Raw genomic sequence first — 25,932 nt, forward strand, 5'->3', positions numbered from 1 at the left:
TAATTAAATAAATGGTTAGGAGTGTTTTCAAATATTCTTACATCAGGAGAATGTGCAGAAAGCAAATCACATTCATAAACATTTTATGTTATAAATATTATTTTTCAAGAATGAACAGATGAGTAAGCCAAAAAAATTTATGAAAAATAACAAACATTGACTAGAAAATAATTGGCATCTCTTCCCCCATTAGAGTCACATCTTACCAACCGCATAGGTCATGTCTTGAGCACTCAAATAATGAAAATCTCTATTGGACCAAATGAATTTTGTGTATTCTATTATAAACTGCTTAAGTAACTATCATGATGATGAGGGTCAATAATAAAATTTGCAGAACAGCAAATAGCAAAGATAGTTGCAGTAAAACAAATTTCTATATTTCACCCCTCTGTGTACACTGCCGTAGAGTTTGATGTAACCCTGCAATGGCAGGGGAAGCTTCTATACAGGAAATCGATTATTAATTTATGTAAAAACTTTATAAAATGTACTCTCTCCAGCATGTTCTCGAGTCTTCTCATCCCTGTCGAAGTGCACCCTCCTACTTAACTTCAAGAGCTGCATTGAAGCAAAATCCTGCTTTCTCACTGACTCAGTGTGTTGAGAGCTATCTTCTATAAATCATTCACAGAAACAGCGTGGAAGTGTTTTTTTTTTCTTTCTGACCATATGTTGTACCAACATGATTTAAATGCTGCTACTTAGTGTTTCATCCTCATTAGATGATTCTAAACACTCCCATGGGTTTGAATAGAAATAATCCTCTTCTTTGGGTCGGTCTGGAATAACCAACCTCTTGGTTGGGTTGCCCATACGTTCAGCATGAGCATGCTTAACTGCATTAGAGAACTCATCCCATGTCAATGATCCAGCAGTATGTTGGTCTATCAAATCCACTAAAAGCTTTCTGTCCAACAAGATGGTTTTCTTGTAGCCAAGATATCTGCATAGAATGGTGATACTTTTAACATAATGACATAAAGCCACAATCAAATCTTGAAAAAACCAGCAAAACAATAAGAAAACACTATATGTAGCTAAAGTTGGGCATTACTAATGGGTGATGACTACAAATCGAAAGCGGGAAAGGTAAGTGGTAACACAACATAAAAGGATATCACTTAAGCATTAGCACAGAAACAATTTCATCAAATGGAAATACCTGCGATGTCCTTCAACAACTTTGGCCATGTTTCCATCATACGTAGGAACAAAGATGTCACTCTCCAATGAAACAAGATAGTCCAATGCAGCCATTTGAGAAGAGTGATTCTGAAAGAACATAAGGTCGGAAGGTTCTAGTAGTGTCTCCTTCCTAACCTGCTCGACATAAAATATTGCAACATGTGAGTCAACAAATTCAGGCAACATAAACAGCTGAAAAACTAGTTTGAACTTCGTAATTACCAGATTGGGATAAGCTGCTGCAAGACTAGCCATTCGCCTTCGTCCACCATATATCTCGCCAGCGGCAATGTAAACTTGTATGCTGGAATCAATGTCCAATGCCCTTAAAGTCAGGGCAGTTTCTTCAGGTGTCAAAGGACAGAGACCGTCTCTCCTTTTCAAATCTGAATTTATGATTTTCTCCTTCCACCATGGATAAGCATATCTACAAATCGATTAAATTAGCTCAATAATGAGAGACTATTAAAGACACCCACTCAATACAAGGAAATAAGTTTACCTCATTCTTGTCAACTCGTCAATCTCATCCTTGTTACATCCCTGACTACAGCCAGAGAAAGCTAACATATCCATTTCGTATCTCAGGTGGAGCACCATGAAAGGACCCTTTTGCCTGAGAAGTCGAATGACCTTTCTACCCAGCTCTTCTATTTGAGGGGTGAATTTCAAGGCATCAAAATTTACTCGACAACGCAGTTTTTGCATTTCCATCGGTTGACCATTATTAGCAAGCCGAGCATCAGTTCTGTTTAAGTGAACAACTTTGTACTTCTGAATTAAGGGAAGAATCTGTAATCAGCAAATGTGACCATCAGTACTCATGGAATAATGATGAGTTAACAACACACATCATCAAATAAGTGTGGCCTACACCTACAAACCTGGTTATGGTAGTAAGAAATATCAGACCAACTGATCGGAGGCATGGTGTAAAGCATTCCTAGCTCCACTCTCCTCTTCAGTCTTGGCGGTAGTTTTCTCAATATTCGGACTTCATCTCTTAAGGATGTTATAAAATGATCAACATCAAAAATATCTTGAAATTCACTGCAAGTCAAAAGTATTGTTAAGCGTACTACATATCATCACTCTTATATTTTTTAAGGAAGCAATCTGTAATTAGAAGACCAAAATCATAATAATCAAGGAAACACACCTTGGATCAGCCCAAAACGAGGTTTTGTCCAGCTCAGGAACTATGAGAGTCACATTCAAATATCTTGCAATAGCAACCATATCACATATCTGCAACAATAAAAACAGAGGAAGGAGAGGAGAAACTAATCAGCTATTGAACTCGCAATAGTTTCTCCATTTGAAATACTTCAATACGCGCCACTAAACTGATATTTATCTTAAGAAAGCCACTCACCGCAGACCTCATTTGATTCAGCCCTCCATTGCATGAAACCATAAGGTAACCATTATTCTTGTAAACCCCTGGTTTCAAAATAATTAAGACAACTGTCAGGACTCAGTAATTCACGAGAATAGACGTCGTAAAACAAAAAATCCGTAACACAACAAGGGAGAAAACAAATATCCAAGGAAGCAAATTCTCAACATATTCCTTTTGCTGTTCCAATTAATGTTTACACAAGAAGCTAGAATAGCCTGAATGGGACGATGAACCTTTTGGTGATTTCAACTAAGATTCCTAAGCAATATACTCGAACAATTCAACCACATATCTTACAGGTATCTCAATCATAATTAGCATCAGGCCAATAAAACTCAACGGCTATTTCACAATTTCACTACAAACATAATATGGCGATCTCTTAGCTTCCCACCAAACCTGACCAACTTCGTCACACAATTAAGTAAACCGAGTAGACAAAGCCACACCTGTAAATTACAAAAAAAATACTCACTCTTAGGTGGAAGAACTCTGGCAGGGACCTCCGGCGACGATTGGAGAGCAAATGCAGCAGTAGATTCCTGTGAGAAACAAGAAGGCCATCCCTTCAAAACTCTAGGACCCCAAGTCTCCCCTAAAGTCATCAATTGAACCACACAAGTCCACAACAAAATCGAAGTTGCTGCCCTTATCATCCATAACTTCATTCTAGACCGCGACACCATAGAACTTTTCAGTTTCTCCACACGACTATCACCTAAAGCAGCTGCTTTGAATCCCATTACGTTCAATCCCCACCTCCTTCTCTTCCTCTCTCTGCCCTCAAATTCACTCTTTTCTCCCTCTATTCTGCACATATCCCGCCCAAAATCTTATCTTACTTTCTTGTAAGTTTCCTTCAGTCTGGCAGCAATGAATTTGCCTCGTCGATAATGTAGTATCCAAAACCAGTCAGAAATTAAACCAAAATAAGTTTAAGTAATAATCTAACACTCACAATTCAAAGACAAAATAAAGTGAGCGGATCAAACTGCTCAAATCTGAGCACCAAGAGAAAACAGGACGAAATTTGATCCTTCAGAAACGTAAACAAAACTTAAACAGTTAGATCTTCCAGAGAGTGATGATTCCCAAAACAGCACCATAAACCCTAAATCTCAACCACATTAGGGGAAAAAATCAACCAAAAGTTCGATCTTTGAGTGTTAACGGAAAACGAACCCTAACTGATTATTCAGTTTTTTTTTTCCTTATGGATGAGAGATCAATCAAATATATATATATAAAAATGTGAAATGTATCGGAGATTTAGGAGAATTTCCCGGCGAGACGGTAACGTTTCGCCGGAATCTGGTGCTGCCGGCGACGAGAGAGGGAAAAAGAGAAAATGTGAATGTGGAGAGAGAAAGAAAGAGAAGAGAGAGAGGGATAAGAACACGCACCGCGTGGTGGGTTTAGGGAGTGCTTGTGTGTGGTGTGGTTATAGCGGTTATCACATGCGGCAACTTCCACAGTTTCCCTCCTGTTATTTTACCCTTTTACACTTTTATTTATTTATTATTTTTACCTTTTTCAACTTTGTTAGCACAACTTGAAGTATTGGCAATTGTTATTCACTTATTTGTATACTCTAAAATTTATCCTCTTTTTTGATTCATTTTAAAATTAAGTTGTGTATTTGACTTTTCCTTATTTGGATTTAAAATCATTTTATCTTTGGTTGATTATGTCATGTCAACTCCTAATATGGAAAAAAATGATACAACCTTTAAAAGCATATTATTTTGATGTGAATAATATATTGCAATATGTTTAGTTCAATATATTTTTACTAATGAAAATAAGTCAGATAAAATGAGATACTGAAGTTGGTCCATAGAAATTCTTTTTCTATTGCAAAAAATATATATCATATTTTTTTCACTTTTTACTACATAACTTTTGTCTTTTTCTCTTCACAAGAATCAAACATGTTTATTAGTACAAATTAATTGAGGAATTAAAATTTGAACGTAGGTCCTTTAAGCTAAGGGTTGGACTTTTTACTAGCAAAAAAAGTAAATCATTGGCTGTCAATCTTTAATTTTTTTGAAAAGAATATTAGTGGGGACCTATGAAAAAAAACTACAACATTTATTCAATAAATAAAACAATGAGAGGAAATATAAAAGAGGGAGCAAGCTTTGGAGTATGAAACCGGGATACACTAGATTCCTCCACATGATGAATAGTGTTCATTAATTGAAAACTACGATAAAAATGGAAAAATAATTAACCAATAAATGAGAGCCAGCTAATTTGTAATCGGTTAGGGCCCCACTAACATAAAGTTCAGTCAGACGTGTCAAAGATCGAGCCACATTAATGTTACACGTGGCGCCATGAGACGACTGTACAACAGCCTCTGTATCGACCAATTTTATAAGCACATAGAGACACCGACAATATCTCGCGATACATTAGAAAGAAAAAACACTTTATTTTTGGCTTTTCACCATCTTGTGTTACCTATTGTCCATATTCTTTTTGACTTTCTTATGAGGAATTTCTTGTTGTTATGTACGTTTTTAAAATACTATTGTATTAATTAAGATTTTTTTACGGATAAATTGAGAAATGTGAGATTGAGATGGTTTAGAGGTGTAAGGATGCATCAATTAGGAGGTGTAAGAGATTAATGCTAACAAGAGTTAGAAGAGCTACTAAGAAAATAATTAAATAAGACATAACATAACTTATTTAACTAATGGCATAACTTTACATAGAAAATATTAATACGATAATTAGGAAAAAAAAAGTTACGAAGTAATATGTAATGAGTATTGTCGCACTTTCTAGAAAAGAGATAGAGAGTAGGCCTCCTCTTCTCAAATTTTTAGAGTATTAGTTACTTATTGATGTAGTTTCTTATTTTCCAATATGTATTACTATTTGTTACATTTGTTTTATATCTTGATAAATTGTTATCTTATTTTTCTTAAATATTCTGCATCAGATACATTTCTTTTAAGTTGAAAATATATTAAAAACAATCTCTTAACTCAATAAAATTTACGTACATTATATTCTCATCAAACCTTACTCTTGAATTACACTATGTTGTAATAGGAAAAATTCTTTTGGCTAGAAAATTTGGCCAGAATGGTAAAATAACATATTTCACACTATATTATTTTACCTTTTTGAATATTTTTTACCTTTTAATTCAAAAATGAAATAAAGATCAGTTTATATTAAAATAAAAAGAATATTATAGACTTTTAAAATTTCTGACCAAATTTTCTAGTCATTTAACATTACTCGTGGTAATAATAAAGAAAATAGGAGTTCATGGGCTTCAGCACAGGCCAACAGAAGTGCAGCTAGCACTGACTGACTGACCAATTTAACTAAATTTTATGAAAGCAGCTAAGAGCCAGGGGAGGAATTTTTAATGTAATCATTTAAGAGACGAAGAAAGATAAGATCTGAGGGTTGAGACTTTAAGATATGCAATAAATATCATAGATAATTAATTAACTTGTCCTAAGCAAAAGAGCATTCTAATTTTTGTTTCTCAAAGACTGTTCTAATTTTGTTTTATCTGCATTACTCCATAGTCTATCTATTTTAGGTCTCATTTTATGTGACATTTTTTTATTTAACATAATATCTAAGAAGAAGAAAAAGATTTTTAAAATTTGTAATCTAAAATAGTTATAAATATATGTGATTGGAAATCATTTCAATAAGAATAAAAAGAAAATTTTTATAATTAGGTTATTAATAATTATAATAATGTAACATACTTTTTGATACAAAGAGTATATATACTACTAGAGCATCAAAACACAAATTTAATAAAAGTAGTACAAATCAACCAAATTTATATCTTACATCTTATTTATGATAAAAGTGTATTCAAAATTTCTTAAAATTAGTGGGAAAATATTAAATATGGAAGAAAGATGTACTTAAAACCTTTTATTCCTCGGTCCTTTTTTATTTGTCTAATTTTTAACATTTTACTTGTTTATTTTTCACAAATAAAGAAAATATATTGTTTTTACCTATTATATACTCAATTTATTTAGAGAATTAATATTTTTGAAAAAGATAGAACCTTTTTAATAAGTAAATTAATTTTTAAATTCTATTAATTAATAAAAATATGGAAAATTCATTATGTGTATTATTTTAATAGATGTGTCAAATAAAAATGCACCAGTAAATAGGATGGAGTAATTTTTAAAGCAAAAACAAAATAAATCGCCTTAATATTTAGAGGGGGTGGCGAGTAATTATCCTAAAATTTGTATCGTAGGCAAGAAGTACGGTGGCGATAAATTGAAAAACGACAAGAAACGACAACTGGATCTTCTTTTGATGCTACGGCCGTACCGTGAGAGTGTCGGTACCGCCGTTATAACGGCAAACTTAACGTAGAGTATAGAGTAGGTGGGAAGGCGTGTCAGAACGGTCGATTGGGGTCACGGGTTAAATGAACCAAAGGCTTTCTGTTTGGGTTGACCTTATTAGAGAATGTGGGCCATAACCCGATTCATATCGGGTCTCTGTTTACTATGTGGGGCAATGTGAATATGGGTCGTGTCAGATTCTATGGTCCACTTTCTGTATATATCACTCATCATTTTTACCAATCATTCCCCTACCATGCTTCACTTGGTATATTTTACTTTTGAAGTAAAAAAATGTGTTTGCTTTTCTTAATTTATGTCATTATGTGATCGTATTTAATTTAATATAAAGATATAAAAAAGATGTTTTTGCATCAATGCTAATATAAGGAATATTACTCAAAGAATTCAAAGAATGTTGTTATTGGATGATGCAATATTTATCGTGATGATAATTTTTTGTGTGATTAAGTATGTATCACAAAAGCTAAAAGTTGTATGTGTTTTTTTTTAAAAAATAATTATTATTAGGTGATTCTTTTCGTCAGTTATAATCTAAATGGATAGAGTTATCTGATACATGTTGTTGGTGGGAGAAGATAAGTATCTTAAAATCAGGAGCGTATGCAGGAGGGGTCACTGGGTTCACATGAATATATGTTCCCTCTGAAACCATATATAGTATTGTTATAGTTTTAAAATAATAATAATTATATATAGATGTGTAACCCACAAGTATCACATAATGTCATGTGATGATGATTGGGTGCTCCAGTCTAACTGATGTAAGAAATTTGAATCTTTTATCTATCTTGTTTTAGCGTGTTCTTTCTAAAATTAGGTAACACCTCTATATGTGGCTTGGATAGGTAAAAATTAATTTTGGACATATAATTTTAAATTTTAATGATTTTCAATGATAAGAATTTAACGATCAAATATATATCTCAGATTTTTTTTATTAATACTTTTATCATCTTAAAATCCTAAATACGCATCAGCGTAAAATTATTCGACAATAAAAAAAATGACCCTAACACCATAATCAAACAAAAAAAACTTCCAATAATCACAAGGACATAAAAGTATGTAGTACTGACGAATTAATTAGTGCAATAGTGACCCTTAATAAAGTTTAAATAACAAGAGAAATTTAAATAAATATTAACATCAAACGGGAGGTTGCAATTTTTAATCGTATTGCCACCGAATGTATGAATTTTTTTTTTAGTTCCGTCCTCTTGTTATTACATACTTTTAAATAATATTTAGGAATGTCATATTGAATATATTAAAAATATAAAAGGAATGAGTGTCGTGAATAGTTGGGAATAAAAATATTTTAAAAATTAAAAAATATTAGTGCGAAAGATATTCTACACCTAAGACTTAAAGAGGTCTACGATTAAATTGATAATCACTAATCAACTACTCTAATTCCTATAAGATTACGATTGATTGACATAATATTAGAATTCCATATTGTATATATCTTAAGCAAAATTCTTTATTCTTTAAACCTCCGATTGATTTTACTTATTCATGTTTCATTCGATATATTTTTTAAGAAATAATAAATAAAACGATAAGTTTACTATATTAATCTTAAAGTATATATAGTAATTTTATATTTTGTAAAAATGACTATAATTAATAATAAAGATATATCAAAATGGATATGAACGTTTATTTATAATAATACAATGAACAAATAAAAATGAAGAACGAGAATATAAATTTACCAACTATATAGTATGTGTGGAAAAATGATTTGATGCACCAATCACGCGAATAGCTGTCTGTCTTTGTCAAATATGTTGTTTACTTTGATTTGATTCGTTGGCGCTTCTTCAATTCTTTGGTTTAAATAATTAATTATATATAGGCTGAATTACATAAGTACAATATTTAATTTTGCTCTATATATTTGGTAAATTTCATTTTCACTTTTCTCTTTCTGCCTATAATCAAACTGAGTACACGATAATTGGTACCTTTTGATTAGCCTAAAAAAGCTAAACATTAGGCCCAATTAATTTGGCAGCACTTGTGTAAGTAAAAAATAATTTTAAACTAGCACTATAGTTAATTTCATAAAAGCTAAATTACACTAGTACTACTATTTTTTTTTGTTATAGTTAAGTGTCAGAGTTAATTAGCATTTCATCCTTCTATTAGTCCTTTTTTTCGTTTTTTATGTTTTACATTAATCAACGACCAACCAAAGTATTTTATACTTCTTCACTATTTATACAGATTTGTCGGAGTACTTAAATTACTCAATATGTTTTAAGAAAATCTATGTATCTTAAATATTTTTCTAATGAAGAGGGTCAAAATTTATGTGTTATGTCCTCGACTCAATCTATGACTATTAGTTAGCTATTAGTTAAATAATAATTTTACGTAAAAAATACATATCATGCGTTTATTATTATAATACATATATGAGCACATATATTGTCATCTTTTCTTAAAATGTTAAAAGGAATTGAGTAATTTTTGAATTTTAATTTATAGTAAAAGTGAATCAATAGTTCAAATCAATTATCAGATGTGTTAGAGTTGCCAAATAAAAATCGACTGCATTGGTACTCCATTAATGAAACATGGTAGTAATGTATATTCTAATAATTGTACAACTCTATAGTATATTTTCTTACTTACATATATAAATTATAATATGCATCACTTTTTTCTTACTTACATTTTAATCTATAAATTTGTCAATTATCATCATTAAACTGAATTATTCAGACCATTAAATAATTAAAGTCTTTGAGGGTGGTGTACAATTTTCTGCCATATATAAAATATTTTGAATGGTTTTACTGTATATATGGGCCATTATTCAATATATGATCTATTGTCGTTATACCAATAAATAATACTTAATACAACTTGTCGTACAGATACATTAATATATCAATTTAATTAGACAATGATTTGTCTATATTTCACATCATTTATCAACTGTGAACCAAGCTTAATTAAAGCCAACTTTATATAAATGTTATTAGACAATGGTGTGGTCAGGGTTGAGCGTAGTAATTTTAATTTTAATTATGTATTTATTTATATTTGGAAATTTATTTAATAGAGTATCTAAAAATAATACTATATTCTTACCCCAGCCATTCACTAACCAAAAATAAGTTTTAATCCAGAATACATAAATTTAAAAATTCTAAATTCGCCTTGAGGCCTTAGAAATTGGAGTAAACTATACTTGTCTAGCTAGCATCTTCTTATTCTTTTCACCAAACTCTTTAGGTCAGCCATAACTACAAAGAAAGTGAAAGATAAAAAGTCATTTTATGGTTTGTCAAGATAAAAAGTTATAATATCAAGATTAATGATTCAGTAACTAGACATTTTTTTTAAACTTCAAATTCACTTGGTAAAAAAATACAGGATAAGATCGTGTACAATACATCCTTATGATTAGGATATTTTACGAACTCTGAACATAGCCAAAAGAAGGTGCACCAAACTGTCGTTTAATTTCTTGATTTCCTTTTTTGTCATAAACTCATTTTCCATTCTAGAAAGGGGAATATAAAATGAAAGTAAATTCCACCACGTGAAGATTCAGTAACTTAATTACTAACTATAAAAATGAAAGTAAATCCACCACGTGAAGATTCAGTAACTTAATTACTAACTATAAAAATGAAAGTAAATCCACCACGTGAAGATTCAGTAACTTAATTCTAACTATAAAATGAAAGTAAATTCCACCACGTAGAAGATTCAGTAACTTAATTCTAACTATAAAATGAAAGTAAATTCCACCACGTAGAAGATTCAGTAACTTAATTCTAACTATAAAATGAAAGTAAATTCCACCACGTGAAGATTCAGTAACTTAATTCTAACTGTAATGAGTAACCCTTTCTTACATTAAAAAAAATGTACCAATTTCTAGCATAGTATACATTAGCTCTATTTATTGTTACAACTATCGTTTCTGACAACTTTAAATTGTCACTTCAAGTTATTTTCATCTACCTTAGTCATAATAGTCATATATCATTATATCTACCCATAAGACATGTCTAGACTCACGTAAATTTAGTAAAAGAAATCGGATATTTAAATTGGAAAAAATATATTTTTTAAACGGATTAAAAAAGAAATTAAGACAAGCAAATTGAAACAGATGAATTAATTACCTTATTTCTATTGTAAACCACATATTTAAATAGAAATATAAATTGAGACAAACACTTTTACATAAATTAAGACTAAAGGATAAACATTTAAGTAATTTAATTTTCATATATATTTTTATTTTTTCGTATATATAATGTTGGGTTCATATGAATCGGGATTTTTTTATTTTTATAAGTTGGTCAACATACATGCAGTTTCTTAAGAAAAAGAAATACTTAAACGGAATGCGTAGGTTATGAAAAGAATGTACAGATCAACTTAGTGAAGCCAAAATCAGAAACAAATATCCATTTAATCATTATAAATGCACGTCTGTAATCATATGCAAATAATCGACAAGATATATATTATAAGGTTGGACAATAGAAGGAAGAAATTATATCAATCATAAAAAATTAAAATTATTAGAATATAAAGAAAGATAATATATTAAGTGGTGGCTTGGGAGAAAACACATAATATAATATATAATAATGCCACAAAATAGTGACAATTCCGAATTTGACAACTCAATCTGCTAATAATACCAAAAAATAATAAAAGATATCACATGGTTGAGACAAACTAAAATCTTGAACGTTAGGATCTTTGAACAACTTGCATATGAAATGACAAATGTTCTTTGTTTCAAAATACTATTCTAACATAATATTTTCATGGTTCTAATTTTTTTGGTCATATTTTTCATGTTTGTCCATTAAAAAAATATATTTTCCCTTTTTCTTTTTAAACTACAAGATTAAATTAAAGGGCTATTTGACACATTCTACATATCGATCATAATATTTTTTAATTCTCGTTTCAAGTCAAAATCAGACACGATTATAAAAACATTTTTTCTTTGCACTTATGAAAGAAAAATTCAAATGTGTTTTTTCTTCAAAATTGTCCAGATCAGACAACACCTTTGTAGAAAATCAGAGACTAAGAATGGGAAAAATTTTTCTTGCTTTCTATTCATTCAGCTGTGATGTATATATACAGAATACCTAAAGAGAAGAAAACAAAAGTATTCCTATACGTGTATGGAATCTGATTGGCTATCACTACAATCCAATTTTGGACAGCTTGTATGTACTATTTTGTACAGAATTTGAATAAATCTGTCAAGGGAAATTTGGATTATTTGTTGCCTCATTTCTGCTTCCACTTGGCCCTTTCCTGTTTGTCCAAATCAGCCTCCAAATCAGCTCTTTTGAATGAGCTTGGATGGTCAGGATTAAAACTTATATTGCTTGATCCAAAGGTTGTGAAACTTCCATCTCTTGGGCCACTTGAAGTGTAGACTATCTGAGAATCAAACAATTGATTGTGTTTGTCTCTGATTTTCATTTGATTGTGAAGCTCCATTGCAACAAGAGCTTGATCAGTTATCGCTTCTTCCATGGTTGTTTGTTGATCTATATCAACTTTGCCAATTTCAATTCCAACAACCTTAATGAAAAGTTGTCATATAATTGGCCAGAAAGGAAATGAATAAAGCCATTTACGATTTGAATAGGAAAAAAAATTATACTCCATATAAAGATTTCTTTTTCATTATATCCTTCTTGCAAGAAAGATTTGACATTTTTATATTTTGATAAATAAGGTAAGAAGTATATATAACACAAAAGTGGTTGACGTGTTAATAGATGTTACACTTAAAGACTTAACCTAGGTAGGTCCAAATTTATTTATAATCAAGGTGTTGCAGTCAAATAATATCTTTTACTAATCCTTTTTTGGATATATATTTGAAAGGGAAATTGATGATTGAGAAAGGAACCAATGCTGGATGACACAAAGTAGAACGTGTAATTCTAAATAAGTAAGGCAACAATTATTCCTTAATTAGAAGATAAAGAGTAGATTTAGGTTATGTACAAAATTCACCAAATACGAACAGCAATTAACTGGAACCAAAATAATTAGCACCCATTAATCTGTTTAATCATTGTAATTATGACACACGTATAGAATTTTGGAATCTCATATATGTTGAACCAGTATATGCTGAAAAGAAGCCTGCCTGGTATATAATAAGAGTATTATTATTATTTAAAGACAAAACAGAATCAATAATATATCAAATAATTAATTATTTACTCATAAATCATTAATACAAGGAAGGAAGAAAAGTTGCTTCCTAGCACATCATATAATGCCATAACAAAGACAACTCAGCTAATAATACCAAACAAACAACAATATATGCTCATAGTCGAGACAAAAAGAGCTCTGACTAGTCTCCAATCAATTTTGCTTCATATAAATAATGAAACATATATCAAATAATATCCTATAAATAATATGTAATGAAAAAAAAATCAAACTTCTTTGCTTCAAAATTCTACACTAACATATATCATTACGTTTGTTGTTCAAATAAAAAACAAGGTTCGAAGAAAATTAGGTCCGCCGCCCTACATATCCGATCCATGCATGAACATGTGTGATTTATTCTGTTTAAGATGCTACTGAAAAATTTGCAATTATTCTTTAAAAGATCTTGTTTTGTTTGACTTTTCTTAATATATATATTATTTATTTATCTATTTTTAAAATGAAGAATAACATATGTAATATATCTTTTTCATTGAGAATCCTTTACACATAAAATGTTCAAAACAAGTACTTGAGAGTATTTTTGGTAGATAGAAGTTATTTGGTAAGAATTAATAGTTGTGTGTTCAAAAGAACTATGCAATGAGATTACATTTATATAATTTTCTTTTGCATAAACATTTCTGGAAAAAGTGTAACATGATTGATTAATTGTAACGCATGAAAATTTAGACTTTCTGTTGACATGGTATAAGATATTCCCAGACAAACAATCAGCTATCATACTAATTTTGAACTTCTATTCCTAAGAAGGGCAATCATGCACTGTATATAGTACTGAAAGTAAATTGGTGTTTGAGAAAGGAACAAACACTGCATGACAAACCTAAGTACTTCTCATGTAATTTTTGGCAATTTCAACAAGTACCAACGGTCCACTGGATGTCAATTAAATTAAATGCAGCAGCTTCACGTACCGTTACCCACATACACCACTCAAATATATGTCCGTTAATCTGTTTTTTGTTGTCTTTATCAGAAAGGTGATAGTAATAATATGATATCATTATCTTAGCACTAAATTTCACTCTTCCAATTTTTACTCATCCTTCTCTATTTTCGTTTACATATATATGACATCCAAAACTAACTTTTAATAATTTGACCCTTCTTTTCAGGCAGCAAGATTATCGAAGAAGCAGCTGCTGGACCAAAAAACTACATTCAGAGACATACCAGCAACTTGAGAAAGGAAAGATAAGGCAGCTTTTAAAACTCAACCTGAACTTTAAAACTGTATGTAGAACTAAAAAGTAACCAACAACTCAATAAAAGGTGAATAATAAGGTCACTAACAGAATTCTAACTTTACACCTCCAAAACGAACAGCATTACCTACCAACAGACCTCCTCGGTCACCTACCTTCATCTTCTGCAGCTCCAGCAAAGGAAATAAAAGTTGAAAAAGAAAGAAAAAGGTTGAAGGAATGGACAAGATGCACGCAGAGGAAGGTAGCAAATATGCGAGTATATGCCTACTTCATATGAGCTGGATTATATCATGCATGCATGTGTGAACTTCCTGACGTATTTCAACTTCAACTTCTCGAAGCAGCAAGTAGCCGATGTTTCACCTTGTCCTGCAGGCTTTCACAAAAAGTCATCAGAATCTACCACTCTGAACGAGCTTCTAGAAAGAACTTCAAGTACCATAACACCTTGACTCGAGCTGAACTTTTCAGATCATACTTGGTCAAAATACTCTTGAAAGTTCTCCAAGTGATATCTCTATATTACTGTAACCTAATAACATGGGCATTAAACATATAATTCCATTTGATATGATATACACATTCAAGTTCCAATACTAGAGTACTGGAGAGCATGCCACCCAACTGTCTCCCTCCCAAGAACGAAAAGCTTGTGAAACGAGATGAACAAAACATCCACCTTGTACATTGTATGTGGGATGCTCAAATATGTTACATATAGTAAGTGTCCTCTCACAAAAAAAGAACATATACATCATTACATGGTTGACATAACTATACCAGAACACAAATTTCTAACTTAGTTATGATCTCAGCATGTCATGAGAGTGGAGGAATACAAACATTTAACTGGTAAAATACAAATTCATATCGAAGAACAAAACCGTCCTCACCTATCTATATCTTGTCAAAATCATCGTCAAAAACACTCTCCCCATCATCTGAACAACAAAACAGATAGTCAGTGTATAGCTGCTTGATTATTCTCCTTGAATTTGAGAATAATACAAAATGAAATCCAATAACAGCAGCACAAAGGCTATATCTAGAAATGACACTGTATTTTCTATCTTGAAGAAAAATCAAGATAAATGCTTTGGGAAGGAAAAGAAAAGTCAGAAAATAAAACCAAAAAGAAACAAGAAATACAGAAAATCTGATGAGTTAACCAGTTTAGACAACTGATAACTTGGAAGAAGGATAGCTTGCAATATGAGGACAAATTACGCTTTGACGGTTTCATTATTCTTCAAGACCAAAAACCGAGACTTTTGTTGGTGGTAATCAGATCATAAATCTTTAGCTTCTGAGAAATAAATAAAAACTTCTCAGGTGATCACTTGTAATATGCAGACCTGTTGGCTACTTTTTGAGAACCGTTAGATCAATGCTGCTTGGAGAACAAAAGCCAAACAACTGAAAGAGAATACACTGACAATTTGTGGATGCAAGAAAGCACCATCTCTTATATTTTGATTGGTCTTCTTCTTACGATAAATGATGTTTTGATTTGGTCATCTTATTTGTGTTTCACATCTCTTATGTGTACATACATCTTTGCCTATAGTACAATTTGTCCTCAAATGCTACGCAAATACCATAAACTAGATGACAGCAAGGGAAGATGATAATCTGGATTTAAGCATGTAAAATAGTTGTCCTCTAGCTTTGTACCATTTGGCTACTGATTATGCTGATCTTGACAGAATTGGGCAAATGGACAGCCTGCCGATTAAAATAACTGAAATAGACTGACAATATTATGAATGACCCAAACTGTAAATACATTTTTTAGTAAGTCAACGATCTACAGAACAGTAAAGGAAGAGTACGAAGAAATGAAAGATGGCAGGTTCAGAATAATTGTGTCTTATTCATTTCTTTTTGCTTTCTTTGGTGGGAGAGGACAGAGAGCAAAGAAGGATGATGAACACTGAACAGTATCTTTCCTGATTTTCACAAATAAATTAAAAACTATCACTCCTTACACCAGGTGGCAAAAACATGAGATGGTAAACAGAGTACCTGGCCCTTCATCACTTTCCTCTCCGAGAAGAAAAACATCCAAATCCTGGTCAGCAGTTGATGAGGCTGCCTTCTTGTTTGTCTGGGTTGTTGCCCCGATCATTGGTTTAGAAGTTGTTCCTGCTGATGAAATATCCTTTGCCTCCTTGACATTTGCCTTTTCAGCAGATATTATTTTCTCTTCGTCCATGTATTTCTTTTCATACCTACACCAAATGTAGTTGATTAAATAATGAAGCTAACTACCAAAGCGAAATCAAAGAAAATGCATGTTCAACTATTTGTGCCTAGGCTGGCCTACTTTTTAGTCCGTTCCAAAAAAAATGTAGCAAACTCTTTAATTTCAACTTTCCACATAGCATGTTTAAGACCACAAGATTATTGAGTTTTTGGTACATTTGGCATATCTTTAATTTAAGATTACAAAATTCAAAGTCTTCTTTGTTTTCTTAAACTCCGTGCCAAGTCAAAATAGGCCAAACAAATTTTAACTTGGGGAGTCTATGACTTCCGATGGTGTAAAGAAGTTGGGCTCTTTACTGAAAATGCTTCTTCAAATTTCTCAAGGAAATAGGAAGCTTCCATTAAAATTATCATTCACAGAGTTTTATTCACTGTGCGTCCACAATAATACTGCTATCTTCTTATAAATTTTCCTACTTCATCACTGAACTAACAGGAAAAATCTGCACATGAACATATTTGACCAAATTTTATGAAACTGAGAGGAAATAGTATGAGCTCAGCACACACAATTTGACAGTTTCATAGGAATGAGAATGACCAGAAAGCATCTTTAAATGACCAGCCCAGTTCATATCTCCATTTCGATGTTTGAAGGTTTAACAATAGCTATATTCTCTTAAATACTTGTCAAAAACTCATCTTATAATCCTGACCAAATGGTATTACAGCAGCTTTCTTATACAAAAAGTCTTTACCCAAAATTACAGAACAACGCACAAAATAGATATTTAATTATCGGTGCATGTTATTGCAATATATTCCAACAATACAAAATAAGCAACACATTCAGCTTGATGTAAGGAAGAAGAGATTATTTTTCCAGAAAGGTACTTACGGTGCCAAATGACTGTTAACTAGAATGAAGTAGATTCTCCAAAACTTTCTCTCTCTCATTATGCGTGGGGATATCTCATACCTCAACTTTGAGATTTCCTGCACATAGAGAAAAAAAAAGGAAACGAACATGTAAATGCTGTTAGTTGACTTAGTTCCTAACTGCCAAATTCATCTTTATCAGAACAGCATAATTCTCAACAGCATGACCCCTGTCAACTATCCCTCAAATCAAAAAGGTTACAACGGGAAATACAGAAAGAGAGCTAGAACTTATTTGAACAAGTGTATAAACTCTTCCGCCGAGCAGGTCCAGTGAAACATAGTAGCCTTCATCACAATTTTTGAAAAGTAACTTTTATCTTTGAAAAGGGCGCAGCCCTCAACACAACTATGATCTACATTGACATAACAAGTCAGCTTTAGCACTAGGAACAACAAAAATATGACCAACACTAGTTATTGAAACTCAATAGACCATAGGAGAAGTGACAGTCAAGATGCCTTATTATTTAAGCTCGATTAAGCACCACGTAAGTAATATGAGAAACTAGAGATCTTTTCTATACCGACTTTGACCAGGTAATAACAATGAGAGTCATACCTTGACAGATGAAAGAACAAGTTTTGCATGTTTTTCCTGAAATTCTGTAAGATCCTGCCGAATGTTTGAGACTGTAGGAATATCAGACATCTCTGACTCATCTGCATACCAATAAACGTTACAGTTAAGCCAGTATCTTCTCACGATGGATGACTCAAGAAATCGAAAGAAGGTGCACATAATTGAACAGGGAAATGAAAATTGGTTAAAAATTATCCACACTCGGTGTTTGTTCCAATCAATGAAGCATGACACATGTCTTCACATATGTTTTTATTACTAAAGCATAGTAAATTCATACGAATTCTCACCTTAACTTATGACTTAACCTTGGTAAATCAGTATGTATGTGATAAGTTTTTAACAAGAAAATTCAGTAACTAATTACATCTTCATTTTGTTCTGATTGCTTACAGAATAGCCGCTCATGAAAAGCTTCCTGAGCTTCAAAAAATGTGTCCAGAATTAAAGTACTCCCCCCACCCCTTCCACCGTGATCATATGAAAATAGTTGGTGATTGAGAGATCGGAGACGGCTAGATCTGATTTCTTCCAATTTGGAGTTTAAGCACAGTAAATGAATAAACTTCCAAATTAAACAATAACAATCTGCAAACACGAAAACGTACTACAGGAATTTGCAGATTAAGCACAACACAATGAATAAACTTACAAATTAAACGATAACAATCTGCTAATACGACAATGTACTACATTTTTCTACTCATTTTCAGAGATGCTGGTAGCAATGCATGCATTAGAATGAGCACGCGACACAGAGAGATAGAGAGAAAGCGAGCAGAACAAGTACCTTGAAGTTGAAAATTTTGGAATGTTTCCCTAGTGATGCCCTTAACGAACTCTCTCAAGTCGTCAGTGACTCCAAACTTTTCGAGATCAGCCGGCGTAGGAATAGCCGAAGCAGTTTGAGGGGAAGTTGAGGAATCCACAAGGCTAGAGAGTGCAGCGGCAGAGGGAATTTGAAACTTGATCTGATCGGCGCGTTTAGAAGCTTCGGCAACGATCTCCTTAGAGCGCTTAGAAGCTTCGGCTGCAATCTCCTTTGAACGCTTGGAAGCCTCTGAAACGACGTCGGATAACTTAGCGGAGCCAATACTGAGCTCCTGTGTACGCTTAGCAGCTTCTACAGTGAACTCCTGTGATCGCTTCGCAGCTTCCTCCGCGAAGCTCCGTGCCTTCAGCCACAAATCCATTAAAAATCACTTAGAATCTTAAAGAGGATTAATTGGAAGTAAGAGAAAAAATAGTGAATGAATGAAATCGAATTTACTTATTCTAATTTTGCTATATTTATTAGATTCAGGGTACCCAAATAATACGGAATGATAGACTGGAGTGAAGTCTACGCTATTGACGGTGGAAGCGTGTAACGAGCTGCAGATACGAAAGATAGTTGACTTCGAAATATAAATTGTTTATTTACGAAGTAAAATTTCAATTTCGCATATTCTTATGGTGGAAGAGAAGTCTAAAAATTATGATAAGTAGTGGACTATGATAATGTACGGACGAGCCTAATTAACTTAATTTTCTTCCATATTTGATGTGTTTTTAATTTTTTAAATGATTCTATCGTAATTATCTATTTTTTCATGATATCTATATCATAAATAAAACCCCGCTGAGGATATATATACACTATATCTAAGGGTGACAATTTCAGTCCATATAAGTGAAATTGATCCATTTTTTCATAGTAAATTAAATGGATCACTCATATTTTCTTAAAAAGTTAAATATGAACTTCAACCTATTTAAGCTCATACAAATATGGACAAAATGGGTAAACATGAGAATCCATATATACCTATATATCACTCACTTATCATAAAAATCCCTAATTGCACTATTTGTTTTTGAAAATAAAAATAAAAATTGGGGGTTGGGGTATAGGATGGGTAGGGGTAGGGTTGGCAAAAAAAAATGGGGTGGGGGAGGTGCTGGTGGGGGTACAGGGGTTGGGTGGTAGGGGTTGAGGTATTAACAAAAGCTTTGACTTAATATATTTTGGCTTTATAAGATTAAAGTGGGTTACAATCATTTTACCCAAACCATATTTGATCAAACCCATATTTTATATGGGTGAATTGTGATCCAATCCATTTTAACTCAATCAATATTCAATCTATCAAAATCCGATCCAATCCACCCATTTGCCGCCCCTAACTATATCACACATCAGTAATAGGGGAAAGTCTTGTTACGTTGGATAGATATTAAAAAATATCGCTATGCATAATGCATGAAAATAGGCTTCAAAATTCTACTACTCCTATTATTTATGAAAATTTCTCTATTTAATTTCATGATCAAGTGGATTGATTTGGGTCTCATATTCCAAACAATCAAAGTTTTCTTTCTTCTTTCCCAAACTCTCTCTTTGTTAATTAAAGATTTTGAGAACAAATGAAACCAAATTGGGATAAGCAAAGCTTTAAAGCAAGTGAAAACAGTAAATAACACAAATTCATGCTCAAAGTTCTCAGCCTCATTTTCTTTAGCTCACTTACTTAAATGGTGAGACACACCTTATGAAAAATCCTGTAAATGTGACGTGTTAAAAGCGCCTATTATGAGTTTATATTCTAATAAGAGAAGAACAATCCGGACAAACTTTGAGTTATTTCTATTCTGAATCTTCAGTGTAGTGATTTATTAACAATGGAGGTTAATCTGCACAATAACTATGATTAAGCATTCAAAAAGTTTGAGATCTGCTACTTTGAGCTTTAAACATCTTTTCTGTATGAAATAACAATTGATTGCTAAATGTCCACAATAATATTTCAACATGTATAATGTATGGTCTATATACCAAGAAGAGTGAAGATGATGGACAACTCCGAAAAGTAAATAAATCAAAATTTGCAGCAACCAAAGCACGTTTTCCAGTGACAACTTCGCCTTTTAAACTCTCTCTTATCGGCTGCCACCATCTTGACAGGGCTGCCGGGCCACTCTGAGGTTAGTCTGTTTGATAAAGAGTTAAACCTCGGTAAACATATGAGATTGAGGTCAAGTGTTAGAAATAGTTTAGCATGCTGAAACTACTTACATAGGAAAGGCAAAAGATTTTGTGCTGTTGGTGCTACTCGAGCGAATAGAGATGTTATCATGACATTGCTTCGTTGCTATGACAACAAGATTCATGTCTTCACGATCTGGAAACTTTTCAGTGTTCTGATCTGCAAACAATGACGCTAAACTTCTTGGCGTTTCATTTTCAGTGCTGGTGTTGTTTTCAGCCTTTGTATTTTGTGCTGATGCTTCTCTAGAGATTGAATCTGATATACTACTTTTGTTACAAGATACTTCTTTGGAGACAAACTTAGACGTCATCGAAACTAGTTTCAGCTCTTGATCCTATAAAAAAAAGTAAGTACATATGGGGTAGAGACACTATCAAACCCAAAAAGAGAAAAAACTGAAACAGAACAAATCAGGATTCAGGAACTTTGAAGTATAGAGAGAATACCTGATTCTCTTTTTGATCAACCAATTCTCTGTCCAAACTCGGCTGTTTTGGAACATCGTGGCTATAGGAAATGGCATCAGCAATCTCAGTATCCGATTTACCTTCCATCAACAGATTTTTAGAGTCGTCAAACTGCTTAACAATGCCCTCGTACGATTCAGAAACTCTGTTCTCTAATTCTGCACTATTGTCCAGTTCATACTTGAGCATGTAATAAATATTATGGTGGTTCAACTCACAATTTTCCAAAGAACATTGTTCTCCTTCCATACATACGTCCTTAAAAACTTGATGGTTTCTGTCTTGAAGAAAAACAACTAACTCGGGTAGTTTGCACTCCATATAATTCAGATTTTACATTGCATCTTTCTTTCTCTGCAGTGGATAAAAGAACTGTCATGTTCCAACATAGCAGCATTTAATTACATGAAAGAACTACAGTACCATACATAAAGAAAAGCTTGAATCATATTGAATAAGTTGAGTGAAGACTGAGCTCATCATATGACACCAAATTAAAATTACAGAAAAGAGCTCATTATAACGCGAAAGTCACCAACTCTTTTGTGATATTTCAAGATAACTTTAGGCATAAAGGTTCAAATTTTATTGCTTCATATGTCATCTTCTTTTCCTGAGATGGACATGATAATGACAAGCAACGTTTACTGGGAAATCACGGAACATCAGCATATGTCTACAGGAAGATCAGAAGTCTTACACTCATCCGAGAATCCATCTTATAGATCAAAAACTAAAAAGGAAAGAAGCTAAAATCTGACTTCAGAGTCACGGAACATCAGCATATGTCTACATGATGATAGATGAATGTTCGATTTGAGTATTAGCTTCGAGAAAATTGCAAATATATAAAGTAAATAAGAAAAAGTGTGGTTAATAGTCATATGAAGTTCAGTTAAGAGATTAACAGCCAACAAGAAGCAAGGAGTTGATTAAAAGGAGAATACTAATGAGTCAAAATCAGCTAAGAATATCAAGAAAAATAAAGAAGACCTCTTTTCTTCGTCTTGATTTTGTTTGAAATGGTGAATACTAGTTAACAAACAAATTCCATGTTATTGCATAGATCATAGGTGACATACCATGAGGGCTTATGCTATATCTACATCACCAGAAAGTGACATACATCTTCATGGGAAAAAAATAATTTGCACATAAATAAATTCAAACATTTCCTACCACCAAGAAGTCAAGAATGGAAGTAATAAAGATTACAAAAAGAAAAGCATGGACAAGTAGAAAAATATGATACCAATCAACAAACCAAACCAGTGAAAGTGGAGAACCAACTACTAAGGCAGAGTAGATGACCTTAATTAATCCTTATATTACAAGGTCTCAACTGTTTCTTATTTTATGCCATTTATTAAAGACACATTTTAGATTGAAAACCTCACAATGATCAAATACTCATGTAGCAGTTGCAGATGTCCGTACCAGCTTACGCACACCTCAACTAAGATTAGGAAAAATAGAAAGAAGTTAAATCACCTAACGTTCTTTTGTCTCTGCTAGGATTTGAAGGTAAGACCTCGATCATAGTTCTCAATCCACTACCCTTAGGTCACACCCTTGGTGCGTTGCATATATATACTTCTGGAGTTTCCCAGAAATTATTGTTCAACAATCGTTGATTATTCACAACTACATCTCCTAATACAATAAATATTCATGACAACAACAAATAAATACTTACACAAGGAAAATGAACATTTGAATAAATGAAGAAAAATACCTTTTTAAATCAACAACTGATCGTAACCTGCAAACAAGCCATATGCATGTACCAAAAATTCAGTTTGTTAATATCAATTTCATATATTAGGGAAAAAGAAGGGTGGATTTATAGGGAAATCCATACTCTCTTATTTGGTAGTACAATTAATGCAATTTGTTATTAAAATCAAATTAATGGTTACGTTTTAAGTTTTCTTAGTTTTTGTGTCAATAAGAAATTAATCCTTCACTTACACTTTTGGACAATTCTTTGCGTGGGGAATGCTTAAATTAATTAGCCGACGATAGCAGTTTTTGTTAGTTAGAAGTAGTGCAACCTTTTTAATCATAGAATTGACATTTCATAATTGATTCTCTAAAATATATGATATTATAGTTTGTAGGGGTCCTTAATTTGGTTCGGCGTACTAGGGACAAGATAATTAGGTCATTTTATTAGTAAAATAATTGCTATAACTTTACATAGAGTATCTTGATTTCGACATTTGAATTGAACAAATATAAGAAAGGTCGGGCGTTGAGACATATAGACCTGCTCAATAATTTCATGTTTTGTCATTATTTTCTGTGTTATCGAAGAATTGTCAAATTTTGCTTAGCACAAATTTTATTTATCTTTAAGGACCATTTCATGTTTAAGAAACTTCGATTGAAAAGTAAGAAACTGATGATATAAAATGCATTAGATTGTACACAATATTTCAATGTTTTAATTAATCTCAATAAACTAGGTGAAGAAGTGAAAAGATAGAAGAATTTGGCGGTTCACATTTTTCTAAGAAAACGTATTTCACCCTAGGAAGGAATAATGTCATATTAGATGATTACTGAAATTGTATATTAAATATTTGAGATGTCTCAAAATGATATAAATTAGGAAGAAGTGAGCGATTGCTTTAGATTTAAGTTAATAATAAAAGATATTTTGCATTAGTGATATAATTACGTTTAAGTAATATTTTATTTTTCAGATGTCTAACTCGATATTGTTATATTACATGTATGCAATTGAGAAAAATAAACTTATGGTTGATTTTAAGGCAGAACTAATTTAACTAATTATCATGGACATGATGGACAATTTCTTCAGAAAATGATATGCAAACTAAGTTAATTAACGATCCACATGGTTGTTTCGAGTTCGAGAGCCATAGTGTTGCGAACGTATTTGATGTTTAGCCGTCATTTTGAGCATAAATGGTATCACAAAAAGCAAATGAGCTTCTTGATTGATAGATATGTATCATGATTTTTGAATCATAACAATAAGAATCACGGAATTCAGATATCATATAGAAAATTATGATATTTTTAGTGAAAAAGTTTTTGTTGAGTTTGTGTGATAACAAATGCAAAGGCGGGGTCGCAATTGCGAAGACCCGTGTATTAAAATTAACATTTTCAGGATTTTAGTAATTTTCAATATTTTGGATCTATGGAGTCCATTGAGGCGATTTCGAAGCATATTTCTAGTAAAAATGTTGGGTATGCGATTATACCTTTTTCTATTTGATTGACAAATTGGGATTTTAGCCCTATAATTGAATAATACTTTGATGATTTAGAAATCTATCCGTTGTTCGAATTTGATGATTTTTGAGATTTAGGACGAATAACTATGAGTAAGTTGATTTTATGATGAAATTAGAATTTTGATCTCACGGTCTTAGGATTGACCTTTTGGTTCTGAAATATTAATTTAGAATATGAATATCTACATACTCATATTCTTATATATATATATATATATATTACATTTTTTATTATTCATGCAAGTTTAATTCACTTTCACCAATAAGAGTTTGTGGTGGAAACTTCATTTTTAATCAGAGATTTCGAGTTCGAGTTCGAGTTCTCCTGAGTACAAAATTTCCTTTGTTAGGGAGCGCTTTACCCTCAATGTGGGACTTCTCAACGTGAATTCAGAATTAGTCGGACTCTAATGTGGATAGCAGACATCAAGCGGAAAAAAAAACTCACTTTCATTTCTTATACCAACAATTGCATCCTATACCAAGCAACTTTTTATCCCAATCATAGACTTCCAAGTATATTTATTAAAGCTAAAGTTGGGAATTTCTAGTAATGTAGCAGCTAAGATAGGTACAAGTAGAACCTACTACATTAACAAGCCGTCGAGAATAAATCACTGAAATGTTACTTAGCTTAAATAATTTCCTCGAAAAGTTATCCTACTTATGTACTTAACATAAAATTATTAATAATACTGACAAGAATGATCGAGTTGATTGAGCAGGTGATCTTCAAAATAAAATCTTTCACTTTCACAATTGAATTTGTGATTTTTTCGTAATGATTTACCTATTAATTTCCGAATTCTCAATTTTTAATTCATTAATAACAACATGTCAACATGTTTTGCAATATCTATTTACAAAAATATGCTGATTCTTCAATTTTTTTCTCAAGGCCCAGGCCGGCAAATGGATAGAAAGATTAAACCGTAATTAGCTAGAAATTGATGGGTATTTTAGTAAATTAAACCTTTCTTTTTAGTTGTAACGTCC

General features: G+C 32.1%; 3 protein-coding genes across 4 annotated transcripts; all 3 read right to left on the bottom strand.

Moving 5' to 3' along the window:
- Positions 1-354: 354 nt before the first annotated feature.
- LOC102580268 (uncharacterized protein At1g04910-like) lies at positions 355-4,005 on the bottom strand. Its single transcript, XM_006345030.2, has 8 exons — positions 3,066-4,005; positions 2,564-2,631; positions 2,348-2,436; positions 2,073-2,238; positions 1,691-1,980; positions 1,411-1,615; positions 1,166-1,323; positions 355-946 (listed from the first exon to the last, which is right to left on the bottom strand). The coding sequence occupies exons 1-8, from the start codon at positions 3,406-3,408 to the stop codon at positions 691-693; spliced, it is 1,575 nt and encodes a 524-aa protein (XP_006345092.1). The 5' UTR covers positions 3,409-4,005; the 3' UTR covers positions 355-690.
- Positions 4,006-14,471: 10,466 nt separating this feature from the next.
- On the bottom strand, positions 14,472-19,443 carry LOC102580600 (uncharacterized). 2 transcript variants are annotated; one of them, XM_015307688.1, is made up of 6 exons: positions 18,962-19,443; positions 18,151-18,251; positions 17,548-17,645; positions 16,467-16,672; positions 15,335-15,382; positions 14,472-14,817 (listed from the first exon to the last, which is right to left on the bottom strand). In XM_015307688.1, exons 1-5 carry the CDS (start codon positions 19,362-19,364, stop codon positions 15,339-15,341), a joined length of 852 nt encoding a protein of 283 aa, XP_015163174.1. In that variant the 5' UTR covers positions 19,365-19,443; the 3' UTR covers positions 14,472-14,817; positions 15,335-15,338. The 2 variants fall into 2 exon arrangements, with proteins under 2 accessions (XP_015163174.1, XP_006345093.1); XM_006345031.2 differs by having other exon boundaries at positions 14,472-14,810; positions 18,962-19,442.
- Positions 19,444-20,829: 1,386 nt separating this feature from the next.
- Positions 20,830-23,483, bottom strand: LOC102581174 (uncharacterized). The gene is made up of 4 exons (XM_006345033.2): positions 23,403-23,483; positions 21,647-22,021; positions 21,227-21,534; positions 20,830-21,141 (listed from the first exon to the last, which is right to left on the bottom strand). Exons 2-4 carry the CDS (start codon positions 21,986-21,988, stop codon positions 21,030-21,032), a joined length of 762 nt encoding a protein of 253 aa, XP_006345095.2. The 5' UTR covers positions 21,989-22,021; positions 23,403-23,483; the 3' UTR covers positions 20,830-21,029.
- Positions 23,484-25,932: the final 2,449 nt, after the last annotated feature.

This window comes from Solanum tuberosum, unplaced genomic scaffold, assembly GCF_000226075.1.
Source record: "Solanum tuberosum cultivar DM 1-3 516 R44 unplaced genomic scaffold, SolTub_3.0 scf00062, whole genome shotgun sequence".
NCBI classification, from domain to species: Eukaryota; Viridiplantae; Streptophyta; class Magnoliopsida; order Solanales; family Solanaceae; genus Solanum; species Solanum tuberosum.